We start from the raw sequence: 12,417 nt of genomic DNA, 5'->3' as shown, positions 1-12,417 counted from the left end.
GGTTTAGCGGTGGCTGACGTCGTCGTCAACGCCTAACTGTGTCGATTATCATGAATTAGTTATGGTCCTAAAAAACATGTAAGTAAGTGAACAATTATTTACTGTTTTATTTTATCTAAAGATTAATGCCAAATATTTAAAATATCTTTTACTCGTTAAGTTTCTTAATCATGATGTACCTTACAATTTTATTTTTTAAGCTATTAATAAAGTAAGCAGTCGTTCCAGTTTCTGTTATTTATTTAAAACTCTCCTCACGAAATTAAAAATAGACTTGTCCATATTTTAATATTTTTTGTTATCCTTCTTCTGTAGTTGGCTATATCATTTGCATATCTTAAGTATGTGACACGACCAAATAAATACTAACCTGAAAACAAAAAACCATTTAAACAGTAAATTACTGCAAGAAGTTATTTGCAAAGAGCAAAAGTAATCTCGCGACTGCATCGAAACAGTAGGCGATCAGAAACCGGCCAAGAGCGTGTCGGACATACCCAAAATAGGGTTCAGTAGCCATTACGAAAAAAATAAGTAATACTTTTCTAAGGATTTCGTATTGTATACGGAATCTTCCATCCAAGTTTAGGTATATTTTATACCTTAGGCTGCTATTTACTCTTGAACTACTAATAATTCTCAAGCAAACTTAGCTGTTATAGTTTTCCTTAAAAGTTTGATATACTTACTACCATTCTGATTTTTTTTAATTTTTCCACCCACCGGTTTAGATTTTAGAGGGGGAAGGGGAGGGGGACGCTCGATTTTAATGAAAATTTGCACTTTAAAGTCGAATATTTTGCATAAAAATCACTGAATCGAAAAATCGTTTGAGCAACCCCCTAATGCCTAATGATTTTAAAAGACCCATCCAACGATACCCCACACTACAAGGTTGTCTGAGAAAAAAAAATCACCTCCACTTTACGTCTATGGGAAGCATACTAAAAAAATGTTTTTCAAAATTTTTATTGTATCATTTTGTCGGCATAGTTTACATACATATTCGTGCAAAATTACAGCTTTCTAGCATTGATAGTCCCTCAGCAAAGCCGCGGATGGACAGACAGACAGACATGGCGAAACTATAAGGGTTCCGTTTTTGCCATTTTGGCTCCGGAACCCTAAAAACTGCAGCGCAGCGCACATCAAGGACCTAAATGTCATCTTAATATAAAACAAAGTCGGGTTTGTTCGAATACTTATAACTCGAGAACGGCTGGACCGATTTTCATGATTATTGATTATAAGTATTAAAAAATGGAAAATTTACGATAATAAAATAAAAGAAAAAAACATTTTCCCATACAAAATGTTCATAAGTTTCGTAACTATCAGTTATAGACCACATCCCCACACACTTACAATAAGTAATTTATTACATTTGCTTAGAAACATATTCACTTTAAATAATTGATAATGGCCCAACGTTTGGTTGATGGTTTGGAAATTGGACCCGCTAGATGGCGCTGTTGTTTGTATGTTATCATTATCATAGTCTGTATGTATGTAAACTCTTTATAGTTTTAAAGTTGTGTTTTTTCGGGTAGGTCAATGTCTGCCGGGTCCGCTAGTTTCAAATAAATTATTATCAAAATAGGTAAGCTTAGCCTAGGTATCACTTGGTTTTCCACTTCAGCTATCTCTTTGTGAGCTCTACAAATTAGCTTAGGCACAAAGAACAAGGTAAGAAGCCCCAACGAAATACCCTTAAAGTATTTGCAGTGCAAACATTTAATAAATATGAATTAGTTGGATAAACACCGTCACCCTCGGCGCTTGCGGCAATGCACCGGACAGTAACAAATCCGTGACGACAATCCAAATGAAGATGGAATCCTTAACACAAGAATAATACTTATTGTGGTTCGTAATGTTCGACTGTGATTAATAGTCTCCTGGCCAAATTGGCGGTACTTAGGTGCAGTTAATTGAAAAATATAAACTACTAGACAAGTAACTTTTGCATTAATAAAAATAATACGTGTTGTGGCGAGGATTTACTTGTTATCTCTGATTCTATACCTCGACAGCATAATATCGTGTGAAAGTGACCCCGAGACATATGACATATACTTGGCTATGTAACTAGGTTCCCATAGGGGGTTGGTCTAATACTTTACATCCGCAATTTAGTGCGGTGCGGGGCGTGAGCCCACGCCTGTGCATGCCTTTAAGGGTTTAACTTGAACTATACATGAGGGCCCCTTAGCCTTTGATACCCTCGACAACTATGGGTGGAGACACGGAAGCTCTGCCTCATCGTGAATCCCAGAGACGGTAAACGTACAACTGTGGGTACTTACTTACTACACTCTCTGCTAAGCACTGAGGCGGGACATAGTCCCTTAACGGACCTCCAACATCACCCCTACAGTCCAGCCCAATACCACCGGCAAAACTCAGTGCTTAAACCCATAGCTTGTCATAATCATACTTCTTATACAACTTCTGTACTTGATAAAGACATAACTTCCGTCTTACATGAATTCATTACTTCTGGTCACTGTCTCGAGGTCATAACTTCATAGGCAACAGATAGCATTTAGATATGGGAGATGAAAACTCACCGGGGCGCTGTATAGTCACTTTCACCTCTTTCTCCACTCTGCTTCGATCCCTTTTTCTTGTCGCGCTTGCCGCCTTTTTCTCCCCGCGGTGCTACCTCCTATAATACGTCAAAAAAGGGTATTTATCGCCAATGTCATTGACAGGAGAAAAACATATAGTGTTGCCACAATAAAGATAAATATAAGACAAGGATAACTCACCCTTGGGTATGGACTCGCGTGCTCCGCGACACGTGTAGACTATGGACTTTAAAAATATTTAATTAAGGTAAGTAAAAAAAATATATATATTAATATTTATTACATATTTATATAAAATATTTTACATGTCAAGTTATTAAATTAAGGTAAGGTAAATTAAGGCAAGTGTATAAACTCAGCGGCAGAAAATTGGGCCTACTCTACACACAAAATTACCTATTTCAGTATAAGTACATTTGAGGGCCAGATTTTTTGCCACTCACTATATTTTTAGATAGTTCGAATAAAAATTTCCGCACTTTTTTTAAAATAATTATTAGGTTGTTTTAAACTTAAATTGAGCCACATTACCTACTACTTTTAGAAACATGAGACTTAAAACTTCTTTATTTTAAACAATGAAGATGCTTTATTCATAATACGTTGCTTGTCAAGGTAGTTATAGGTAGGTATATTACATGAAAACAATTCTTTTGTTGAAGGTAACAAATAGCAGTTAGGTATCCTTACGTTTGCTTATTACTATGAAAGTTCAAACAGAAGTCATTGTCAATAGAGTATTTCCATACGTTTTACATAATTTGTTTACGCTCCTATTTAAAATAATGTATCGACTCACTCCAACAGAAGGCAGAAAGTGAATTGAATATTACCTACCCTGTAAAATGTGGTTGTTATTTTTGGTTATTATCTTGTTGATGATTGTTTGTGATGCGAATTACTTTGTAAGAACATATTTTACAGTTCTGAGTAGTAGATTGTGTAACGACAAAAAAACGATAGATGATGTAACAACGATCTATGGTGAGTACCTACCTAGCCTCTTGATATTCAATATGAGTATTATACTATAGTGTTATTAAGTATTAGTATTTAGAGTATAGTGATATCCTCGTATATAAGTGGCGACTCTACCTTGATACCTTCCCAAGTTAACTCTACCCAGTTTTGCTATGAGTTTGAGTCACAATATTTGACTACCCATTGCATACTAATTAGAAAACAACTGGGGGTTGCCACGCGTCGAATATATTGTTTATGATGAATATCTTAATATGACAGGACTGAAGGCAGACATAGCAGTAAGTAGCGTGGAGTGATGGTTTTCGTTAGGCAATCAGTGCCCTTAGTGTAAGTTTTTGGTTACAAAATACGTCTCGATCGCGTTCGCGTTAAAATCTCAATTTGTATGGAAACACGAACAGCGCCTGATCACTTACCATTAGGTGACCCGCATGCTCGTTTGCCAGCTATTTGATAAAAAGAGTCGAGATTGATGACCCCAAGAAAAAACATTACTTTCTTTGGTTTGACCTGACACTGAATTTCATGATTAATTGCACTTTATCGAAATGCCATTACTTATTCTTTGGAAATAAACATAAAAAAGTTAAAAAAAAGAAAAAGAATCATTATGCGTCATCGAGTTTCGAACTCATTCTCTTACTACCTACTTCTAAGAATTGGTACCACAGCCAAACTAGGTGGTCACGTGACCGCCCGAAATAGTCAATACGTTTTTACAACAGATTATATTTGACATTAGCTACTCACACCACAGTAAAATGGATCAAAATTTACTGCATCATACTGAAATTTAGGTATAATAGATCCTCTCCATTTTGTGATTTGCGAAAACAATATGCCCATAACTAACTATCCTCTAAAAATCGCGTCGAAATAACGTCTGTGGAAGAAATATTGAGGCACCAAAGTTTGTATGGAAGACGACGCACCTTAACCGTATTTTGTAAACGAAAACTTACACTAAGGGTACAGAGGGTATGAGAGACGCGTAAGTTTATCTCTACCTTTGGATGGAAGACCTCGCAGTAATGTACACAAGCCTTGGCTTACTTGTCATCACTGATATCACCTAAAAAAATTAAGCAACTCGGTAGACATTTAGTTGTTACGGCGCTACGCCTCTAAGACAACATAGAGCCGCTAGGTAGCTATTAATTTAGATCTTTTACTCTAGAATATCCTAACTAGGACACATAGTCAATGAAAACATTTATTAACGACTTTTACTCGCTTTCATGAACGCTGACTTATTATATTTATATATTTTTAAGGTATTTGTACACTTCAAGACTGCGACCTCAGCTTCTGTCACATGCGTTTAGCCAGACTGGTGCGCGATTTGGACTTCGCTCGATACGAGTTTTATGTTCGCACCGGCATTTACCAAAGGAGTCAACAATTACGCATCAAGTCGTTGCAAGGGTGTACTCTTACCATCACATCGGAGCCAGTGCCGCTATTAGCAGTTTATAAGATTGACACGAAGGTACATGATGCTACTAATATTAGAAATGCGGAAGTTTGTAAGTATGTGTGTTTATGTTTGTTACTTCTTCATGGTAAAACGGCTGGACTGATTTGGATGTAATTTTGTGCGTAGATAGCTGGTCGTCTGGAATGGCAGATAAGCTACTTTTTAACCCAATATTCCCAAGAGGTCGGAATAAAATCGCAAAATTTCAACCACTGGGATTAGAGATCAGAAATATTTGTGTATAACGTTAATGAAATCTACTTACGAAGTAATTTTTGGGAATTCCCGTGGGAATTTAGAAATTAGTGAAATCCCGGAATTTCAATTCGATTGCCCGGTGTAATTGTTTACGCGTGCGATGCCACGGGTAAAGACTAGTAACTCATAAATGCTTAATTGGATAGAGTACTCAACATGAATTCTTTGATTTATAATTGCATTTTGTGTGTAGCTACCGCATTTTGGGACTTGGTTGTCTTTCTTGTCGGTAAAATGTATGGAGCAAACGTTCCTTATTAGGAATCTACTTAGAGGTTGCGATGAAGACGATTTTTTAGAGTTACTTAGTAAAATTTAATTAGGAACCCTAATAACTGCTATTTTCTGAAAACTTGTGCAAAAATGAATAGGAACGTGGATATACTTTCATAAAAATTGTTAAATCACCGAAATTAATGCGACGAATTTATACAGTGTTACCGGCCGCCAGGCTTTTTTTAATGGAGGTTAAAGTAACGTATAAACCATAATATTATGGTTTATACGTTACTTTAACCTAACGTAACTATAACAAAATTATAATTGCCAGCAATGTACAGCAATAGAATAGAAAGATATAGAATCCGGAATACGGAAATTCGTCGAATAACTAAAGTCACTGACATAGCTGGAAAAATATGCAAATTGAAGTGGCAATGGGCGGGCCACATCGCTCGAAGAACAGATAACCGTTGGGGGAGAAAAGTCCTCGAGTGGCGACCACGAACCGGAAGACGAAGCGTTGGCAGGCCTCCCACCAGGTGGACTGACGACATCGTGAGAGTAGCGGGAAACCGGTGGATGCAAGTGGCAAATTGTCGTTCATTGTGGCGTTCTAAGGGGGAGGCCTTTGTCCAGCAGTGGACGTCTTCGGGCTGATGATGATGAATGTACAGCAAAGTAAATTGACAAGTAAGCCGACAGATAGGTACTTTGATTATTACTTACTTGTCAATTTACTTTGCTGTACATTGCTGGCAATTATAATTTTGTTAGAAAGTTAACAAAGTCTGAATTTAAGTTTACTAATTAAATTAGTGTCATAGTTAAGTCACAGAAATTCTTTACTTTAACCTCCCTTAAAAAAAGCCTGGCTGCCGGTAACACACTGTAATTCACTGTATAGTTGGTATCTACTATACTATATTAATACGAGTACGAGTGCTCGTCACTGTCCCAACAGTTGCCATCTTGAATTTTATATTATTAGCATTATAAGACAGGTCACAGCAGGGTGGCATCTCTTGGGTGAAAGTGTGTCGAGCACTGTGTCATTTACCTTGCAAGTATTTTAATTTATTTCAGCTTGTGTACTGGGACGATCGGTCTCTGTTTTTCGAGCACCAAGTCATTACCCTGAGCGATGGCAAAGTGCGATCGTTTCTTGTTTCCCGGCAGCATGCCATCGGCGAGAGAGGAGATTCCACCGACGCCCTGCTTAGATACCTCCCTGGGCCGGACACGAGGCCACAATGTCCTGAATATATTGAGTGCTGGATGAAAAGTATGCAGATTTCTAGTAATAAGCTAAGGAACGTCGAATAAAATAAAATGAATACTGAACGATTTTACTCTTATAATTTGCTTCTTAATTACCAGTGGCGTGACGTCAGATATTTCCGTGGTAAAGTCGAAGCAAAGATCGCCCGCATCCTGCGTATATACTGTGGTCCTGTTGTCGTATTTTGTAAATATTGCGCAAGCCGGTGGGAATAGGGTTCTGTAGACGCTTCGTCACTGTCAGGTACCATTATAGGTAGGTATAACATTGTACAGTCAATTACACTGAATCACGTACCAGCGTGGAACCTTTTCGTAATCATTTCGCTATGATTTCTGGGGCAAATGTAGATCTGGGATGTCAACATGACATTAGTAGTACAAAGGTTCCACCCTGGTACGTGATTCAGTTTCATCGACTGTACGTATATGGAATATCGTTGTTTAGCATCATAAGTACATATACATTTTGGGTAATTGGAAAGCTTATGTGTGAAATTACATAAACACGATTCAGACGTTAAAGTAAAACAGCACATGGAAGAATCGGCAGTTTTTCCTGTGACCATAATAACATTTAGTCCATTATGTTATTATGGCAACAGGAACTTAGTTAGGAATATAACCAGGTGTGGTATACATATATGAATGTTATATCGTGCCTTGCCCCTTCCCAGGTTTTGTTTAACAAGTTCAAAACAATACACATCGACTCATTGTATTAACGGTGGCTCATCTAGGTTAATAATAGTTATTTGTGTCACAAGGGAGCAAAATGGTGTATTTACGGCGAGGGCTTACATTGAATCCAGAATGTAGCGAGGGATTATAAATTTGAATCTTGAGCGTAATGAGGGATTCAAGTGTTAACGTCCAAGATTAAAATAATTTGGCTCCCGAGTGGCTCATACAACTGTTCACACCGAGCATTAAGAAACTTAAAAAAAAAACTACATATTATTATAGAACAACCAGCATAGAAAATGGCGTGGCTTTACAGTTATCAACTTCAAAAAATGGCATGCAATAAAACACTTAGAAAAGCCTTGAACAGAAAAGTTGCACTTTGTTCCCTCTCGTCAGGGAGGAAAAGTTACTTTTCTGAAGGAGAGGTGTGAAAAAATTATTACATATCCTTAATTTTTTATCATACCTATCTATTAGAATGGTGTGAAACTAAATCTTAGCTGGGATATACGAACGAACCCAACTAACGTCGCCTGCCACGCTACAATCATCAAACATTTTGCATTACATTGCTGCTTCGAATGAACTTTAAAGTGTAATAAAAAAAAAAAAAATTAAAAGTCGCAGTGTTCAGTTTGACGAGTACGATCTATGTTTTAATGATTTGCTCGTGTTACATCAGGCCACACCCGGTATACATATAATATATACTTACTCATCGTAATATCAAAACTAGCAAATTTATTAGTGGTTAGGGTCCCGTTGAGTCGGAACTGCGTCTAACTTAACTACATAGTGACCGGTTCAACGACTTTAACGTTGTTGCGTCAACACTATGCCGGCAACTTCGCATACCACACCAGCCACTGCTAGACCGCGAACGTCACGATCTAATTACTTTAATTTGTTTAAAATTACCTAAACAATGTTGTGCGTACTAACAGTACTTGTGGCTCTGGCGTACATGTTCTGGGATGTAAACTATTTCCTACGAGTGGCTTTCACGATTGGATTCGGTCGGCTATTCCAAAAGAAGTGTGGTGTTAATGATACATCAACTATTTACGGTAAGTTTCCGTTGTTATGTTTACTGCATTTTCTTGTATTTTAATTATTTCGAGACTCTTTTAGTAAATTATTATACCTATTAGTAATGTAGGTACTACATATACCGACGAAGGCCAAGGTAGAAAAATGGCTCTTTAGTACCTATGTAATTTTCAAAATCATTATATATTGTCAATAATAAAAGTTAAGCCATCTCCATCTATTCGAACAAAACAAAGAGAGACGGCATCACATTTAACCGTCAGTTAACACTAATCAGTGGATGGTGAAACAGCCCCTAAGAGTAAAAAGGGTTCATAGGAAATGGATCATATTATTTTGTAACGCAGTTTTGTAATAAAGCCATTTTTTTACCTATAAGTAGCTGCAACAAAAACAAGTCTACACATGCATACCTATTCAATACTTTGCTGAACCCAGTAGGTATTCAGGTACCTACCTACATGCATGCGTATGTATTAGGTACATGTGTGAATTAATTTGTAACTGATTTATAAGTTAGGTTTACAAATTATAGTCAGCCAGATTTAAGTAACTTATTTTTTCTTTATTACTAACATAATCCACATAAAGAGGGAAAATGTCAGGCACTATCTATGATGTTGTTATTTAGGTAAGTACGTACCTCTGTAAGGATAAGCCGGTATAGTTGGTACCTATAAACCAGGAGTAGTTCGAAGTACATCTACTCGTATCACTCGAATCTATTCGTAGACTTCTTCGTGCTTCACAGGTTTCTGCACAACACAAGACGTGGACATCTTCCTCCGTCACATGAACAACGCCCGTTACGTTAGGGAGCTGGACTTCGCCAGATTCCACTTCTACGACCGAACTGGTATCTACGCCAACATTACTGCTGCTAAAGGGCATGCCCTACAAGGAGCATCTAGCATCCGCTACAGAAGGACCATTCCGATCTTTAGCGCTTACAAAGTGGAGACCAGGGTAAGATAATCAGATTGTGTTTTGTTTTAATTTAAATCCCAAAACTATATCTAACTAACTATATCATCACAATCGTATTCATTATCTCTTTCTATCCTCGTCACATTTGGTTTGACAAAAATAAATTCTCAATGCGATATACCTAGTGGTTTCGAGTGCGTTAAACAATATACATAACGAGTAGGTACATAATATCATCTCATCATGCATCATACAGATTTCTATTAGGTACTTCAATATGGACATATAAATGGTTTGTTTACCTTACAGCTTAATACTGCTGAATAAGAAAGTCGTAGTCCTGCGCAAGCACAAAATCATCGTTATTTTATACGTAATCAAGGTTAGGTTAGGTACAGGCGAGGAAACTAAATCGCGCACCAGGCCCTATACTACGAAGTGCAAAAATCGAAATTCGTCTCGTACCGGCCCGCTGGCGCTAATTTTATTTAATAAGAGTGAGGGACGGTATGATAAGAACTTTGATTTTCGAATTTCGTAGTAGGCCCCAGGGTCGGACCTTTTCATAATCAATTTCACTATGATATCTTTGGCAGATGTATCTTATGTTTAAAGTCAATATGACATCAGTAATACAAAGGTACCTGGTTCCTCAGCGATTCAGTTTCTTACACTGTACATGACAGAGTAAGGAAAAGTAATGTTGTGAGTTGGGTTCTGTGAAAGGCTTTTAACTTGAAAGAATATAAGACTTAGAAATGAAAAATTAGACATTGTTATTTATATCGTACACTTTCAATACCATCATCATCGTAATTGTCAGCCAGAAGATGGCCACCACTGCTGGACAATGACTAATGACTGGTCCTGCAACGCCCGCATCCATCAGATTCCTGCTACTTTCACCAGGTCATTATAGTCTACTGTAAACGTTGAACATTACCTATTTTGATGAAGCAAACAAATAAAAAACCCCTGAGAACAAACATTTGTATTTTAAGATTGGTTTTTTGGAATCTTTTTGTATTTTTTATTTCAATTCCAAATTTTTACTTTTCCGGTCATCCCGTAAAACCTAAATTGAAAATACAAACTGAAATATAGATGCACAGAAAAAAACCAGAAAAATAAGACCAGCACTGGGAATCGAACCCAGGTCCTCGGTATTCCGTACCGCGTGCTATACCGCTACACCACTGCTGGTCAACGATACAGACACAAATTTCCCCTATCATATGCACCTCATATCTCAGCTTGTTTCGTTTCTTATTTAGCCACTTAAGCAGTGACGCTAGCGACATCTATACCTAGCCCTCATCGAGAAACTTTCGGCATCATTAGGGTATATTATATATCGTTACCATTTCGCAAAATTATTGCTCCCGAATTTAGTGCCGTGCGGCCGACATACATCGCGTTGCGCACCCGTGCGCACCCGACTGTTTTCCTGCGGTTTTCCTGCAATCTGCGCTTGTGGGTGGGGTAGGTAACTCGAACCGATGCGGGGCGGAGCGTCGAGCGTGCTTAGTTGGGACGTGGTCAATTGGTGTCAGCTGTCCCATAATGTGTATTTATTCGTTTGTTTTAGTTGGCGTATTGGGACGACAAGACCTTATTCATTGAGCAAAAGTTTATAACGCTCAACGACGGCTTTGTCCGAGCCATCGTGCTCTCCCGCCAGAACCTGATCGATGTGAATGCGGAGACCCTCTTCAAGGGCATCCCTGGAGCCGAGCAGAAGCCACAATGTCCGGAAGAGATCACGCACTGGCTGCAATCTATTGAGATCTCCAGCGCCAAATTAAGGAAAAAAGATTAGGTGCTAAAAGACTGATAATTTTATTAAATATGTGAACTAGTTTTCATTAATTTTGGTTTTTATTTTATTTCAAAGTTTGGACTGTACTACAGTCTGTTCAATATAAGAATGGACAGAAGGAAAACAGGCTCTTTATGCTTTAGGAAGTCATTTTTTAAATAAAATAATTTATTGAATCAGGTGTGACGTTGCGGAGGTCCATATCAATGAACTAAAATAATTTCCTTGCTCACCCGCGAACTTACGATAGCTAAGCTTATGCAAAATATGCGTGTTGTTAGACTAACAACTGGTAGCATGGTGTTCGGTTGTGTCGCTCTGAAGATGAGCTCTGGTTGAGTTCGAAACGCGTCAGTGTAGTGTGGTGGTGGTGATAGATGGGTTTGTGTGATTTGTGTGTGTTCCTACAGTGTGGAGGTGGAGAAACTGCATGAACTCGCATATTTAGCATAAGCTTAGCTATCGTGAGTTCGCGGGTGAGCAAGGAAATTATTTTAGTTCATTTAAATAAATTGCTTTTTTTTTTGTATACGGTCTAAACTTAATTCTAATTATTTCGAATTAAAATATCGAATACTCCAATATTAGTTTCAATTATTCATTAACTAACTGTTGCCCGCGACTCGTTCACGTAGAATTCGTTTTTTTGAACCATGCAATTTTCCGGGATAAAAACTATTCTATATCCTTTCCCGGGACTCTTGTACTAGCTGTATACCGAATTTCACCTAAATCGGTTCAGCGGTTAAGACTTTAAGAGGTAGGTAACAAACAAACATACAGACTTACAAACTTTCGCGATTATAATTAATATTAGTGAGATTAAATTTGCTATTTTTCATATCATACATAATTTAAAAACGTCTTCCTAAAGAGAGGCAGAGGTAAAGAACATTCTGCAACAAACAGAACGTTTATATATTGTTAACTCAAGAAATATTCTGTACATCCATACTATAATCCATACTATCCATACTATATACTTATACTATATACTATATATACTATTATACTATACTATATACTATATACTATATATACTACTATAATATTATAAATGGCGAAAGTAACTCTTCTGTCTGTCCTGTCTGTTGTCTGTCTGGTCTGTCTGTCTGTTACGCTTT

General features: G+C 37.5%; 2 protein-coding genes across 2 annotated transcripts; both read left to right on the top strand.

The window, feature by feature from the left end:
- The first annotated feature begins 3,436 nt into the window (after window positions 1–3,436).
- Window positions 3,437–6,856, top strand: LOC141433792 (protein THEM6-like). Its single transcript, XM_074095896.1, has 3 exons — window positions 3,437–3,575; window positions 4,850–5,064; window positions 6,616–6,856. The coding sequence occupies exons 1-3, from the start codon at window positions 3,437–3,439 to the stop codon at window positions 6,853–6,855; spliced, it is 594 nt and encodes a 197-aa protein (XP_073951997.1). The 3' UTR covers window position 6,856.
- A 1,479-nt stretch (window positions 6,857–8,335) lies between these two features.
- LOC141433377 (protein THEM6-like) lies at window positions 8,336–11,343 on the top strand. The gene is made up of 3 exons (XM_074095394.1): window positions 8,336–8,564; window positions 9,299–9,513; window positions 11,063–11,343. The coding sequence occupies exons 1-3, from the start codon at window positions 8,423–8,425 to the stop codon at window positions 11,291–11,293; spliced, it is 588 nt and encodes a 195-aa protein (XP_073951495.1). The 5' UTR covers window positions 8,336–8,422; the 3' UTR covers window positions 11,294–11,343.
- The last annotated feature ends 1,074 nt before the right edge of the window (window positions 11,344–12,417 follow it).

Source organism: Choristoneura fumiferana, chromosome 12, assembly GCF_025370935.1.
Source record: "Choristoneura fumiferana chromosome 12, NRCan_CFum_1, whole genome shotgun sequence".
NCBI lineage: Eukaryota > Metazoa > Arthropoda > Insecta > Lepidoptera > Tortricidae > Choristoneura > Choristoneura fumiferana.
The sequence above is the reverse complement of the archived record's forward strand: the minus strand, read 5'-3'. Positions and strand labels throughout refer to the sequence as shown.

Bases quoted from the DNA above. Each gene is read 5' to 3' on its own strand.
- LOC141433792 (XM_074095896.1), top strand. From the start codon at position 3,437: ATGTGGTTGTTATTTTTGGTTATTATCTTGTTGATGATTGTTTGTGAT. The intron at 3,576-4,849 runs GTGAGTACCTAC...TATATTTTTAAG, and splicing joins TGATGTAACAACGATCTATG to GTATTTGTACACTTCAAGAC. The intron at 5,065-6,615 runs GTACATGATGCT...AATTTATTTCAG, and splicing joins TTTATAAGATTGACACGAAG to CTTGTGTACTGGGACGATCG.
- LOC141433377 (XM_074095394.1), top strand. From the start codon at position 8,423: ATGTTGTGCGTACTAACAGTACTTGTGGCTCTGGCGTACATGTTCTGG. The intron at 8,565-9,298 runs GTAAGTTTCCGT...CGTGCTTCACAG, and splicing joins TGATACATCAACTATTTACG to GTTTCTGCACAACACAAGAC. The intron at 9,514-11,062 runs GTAAGATAATCA...CGTTTGTTTTAG, and splicing joins CTTACAAAGTGGAGACCAGG to TTGGCGTATTGGGACGACAA.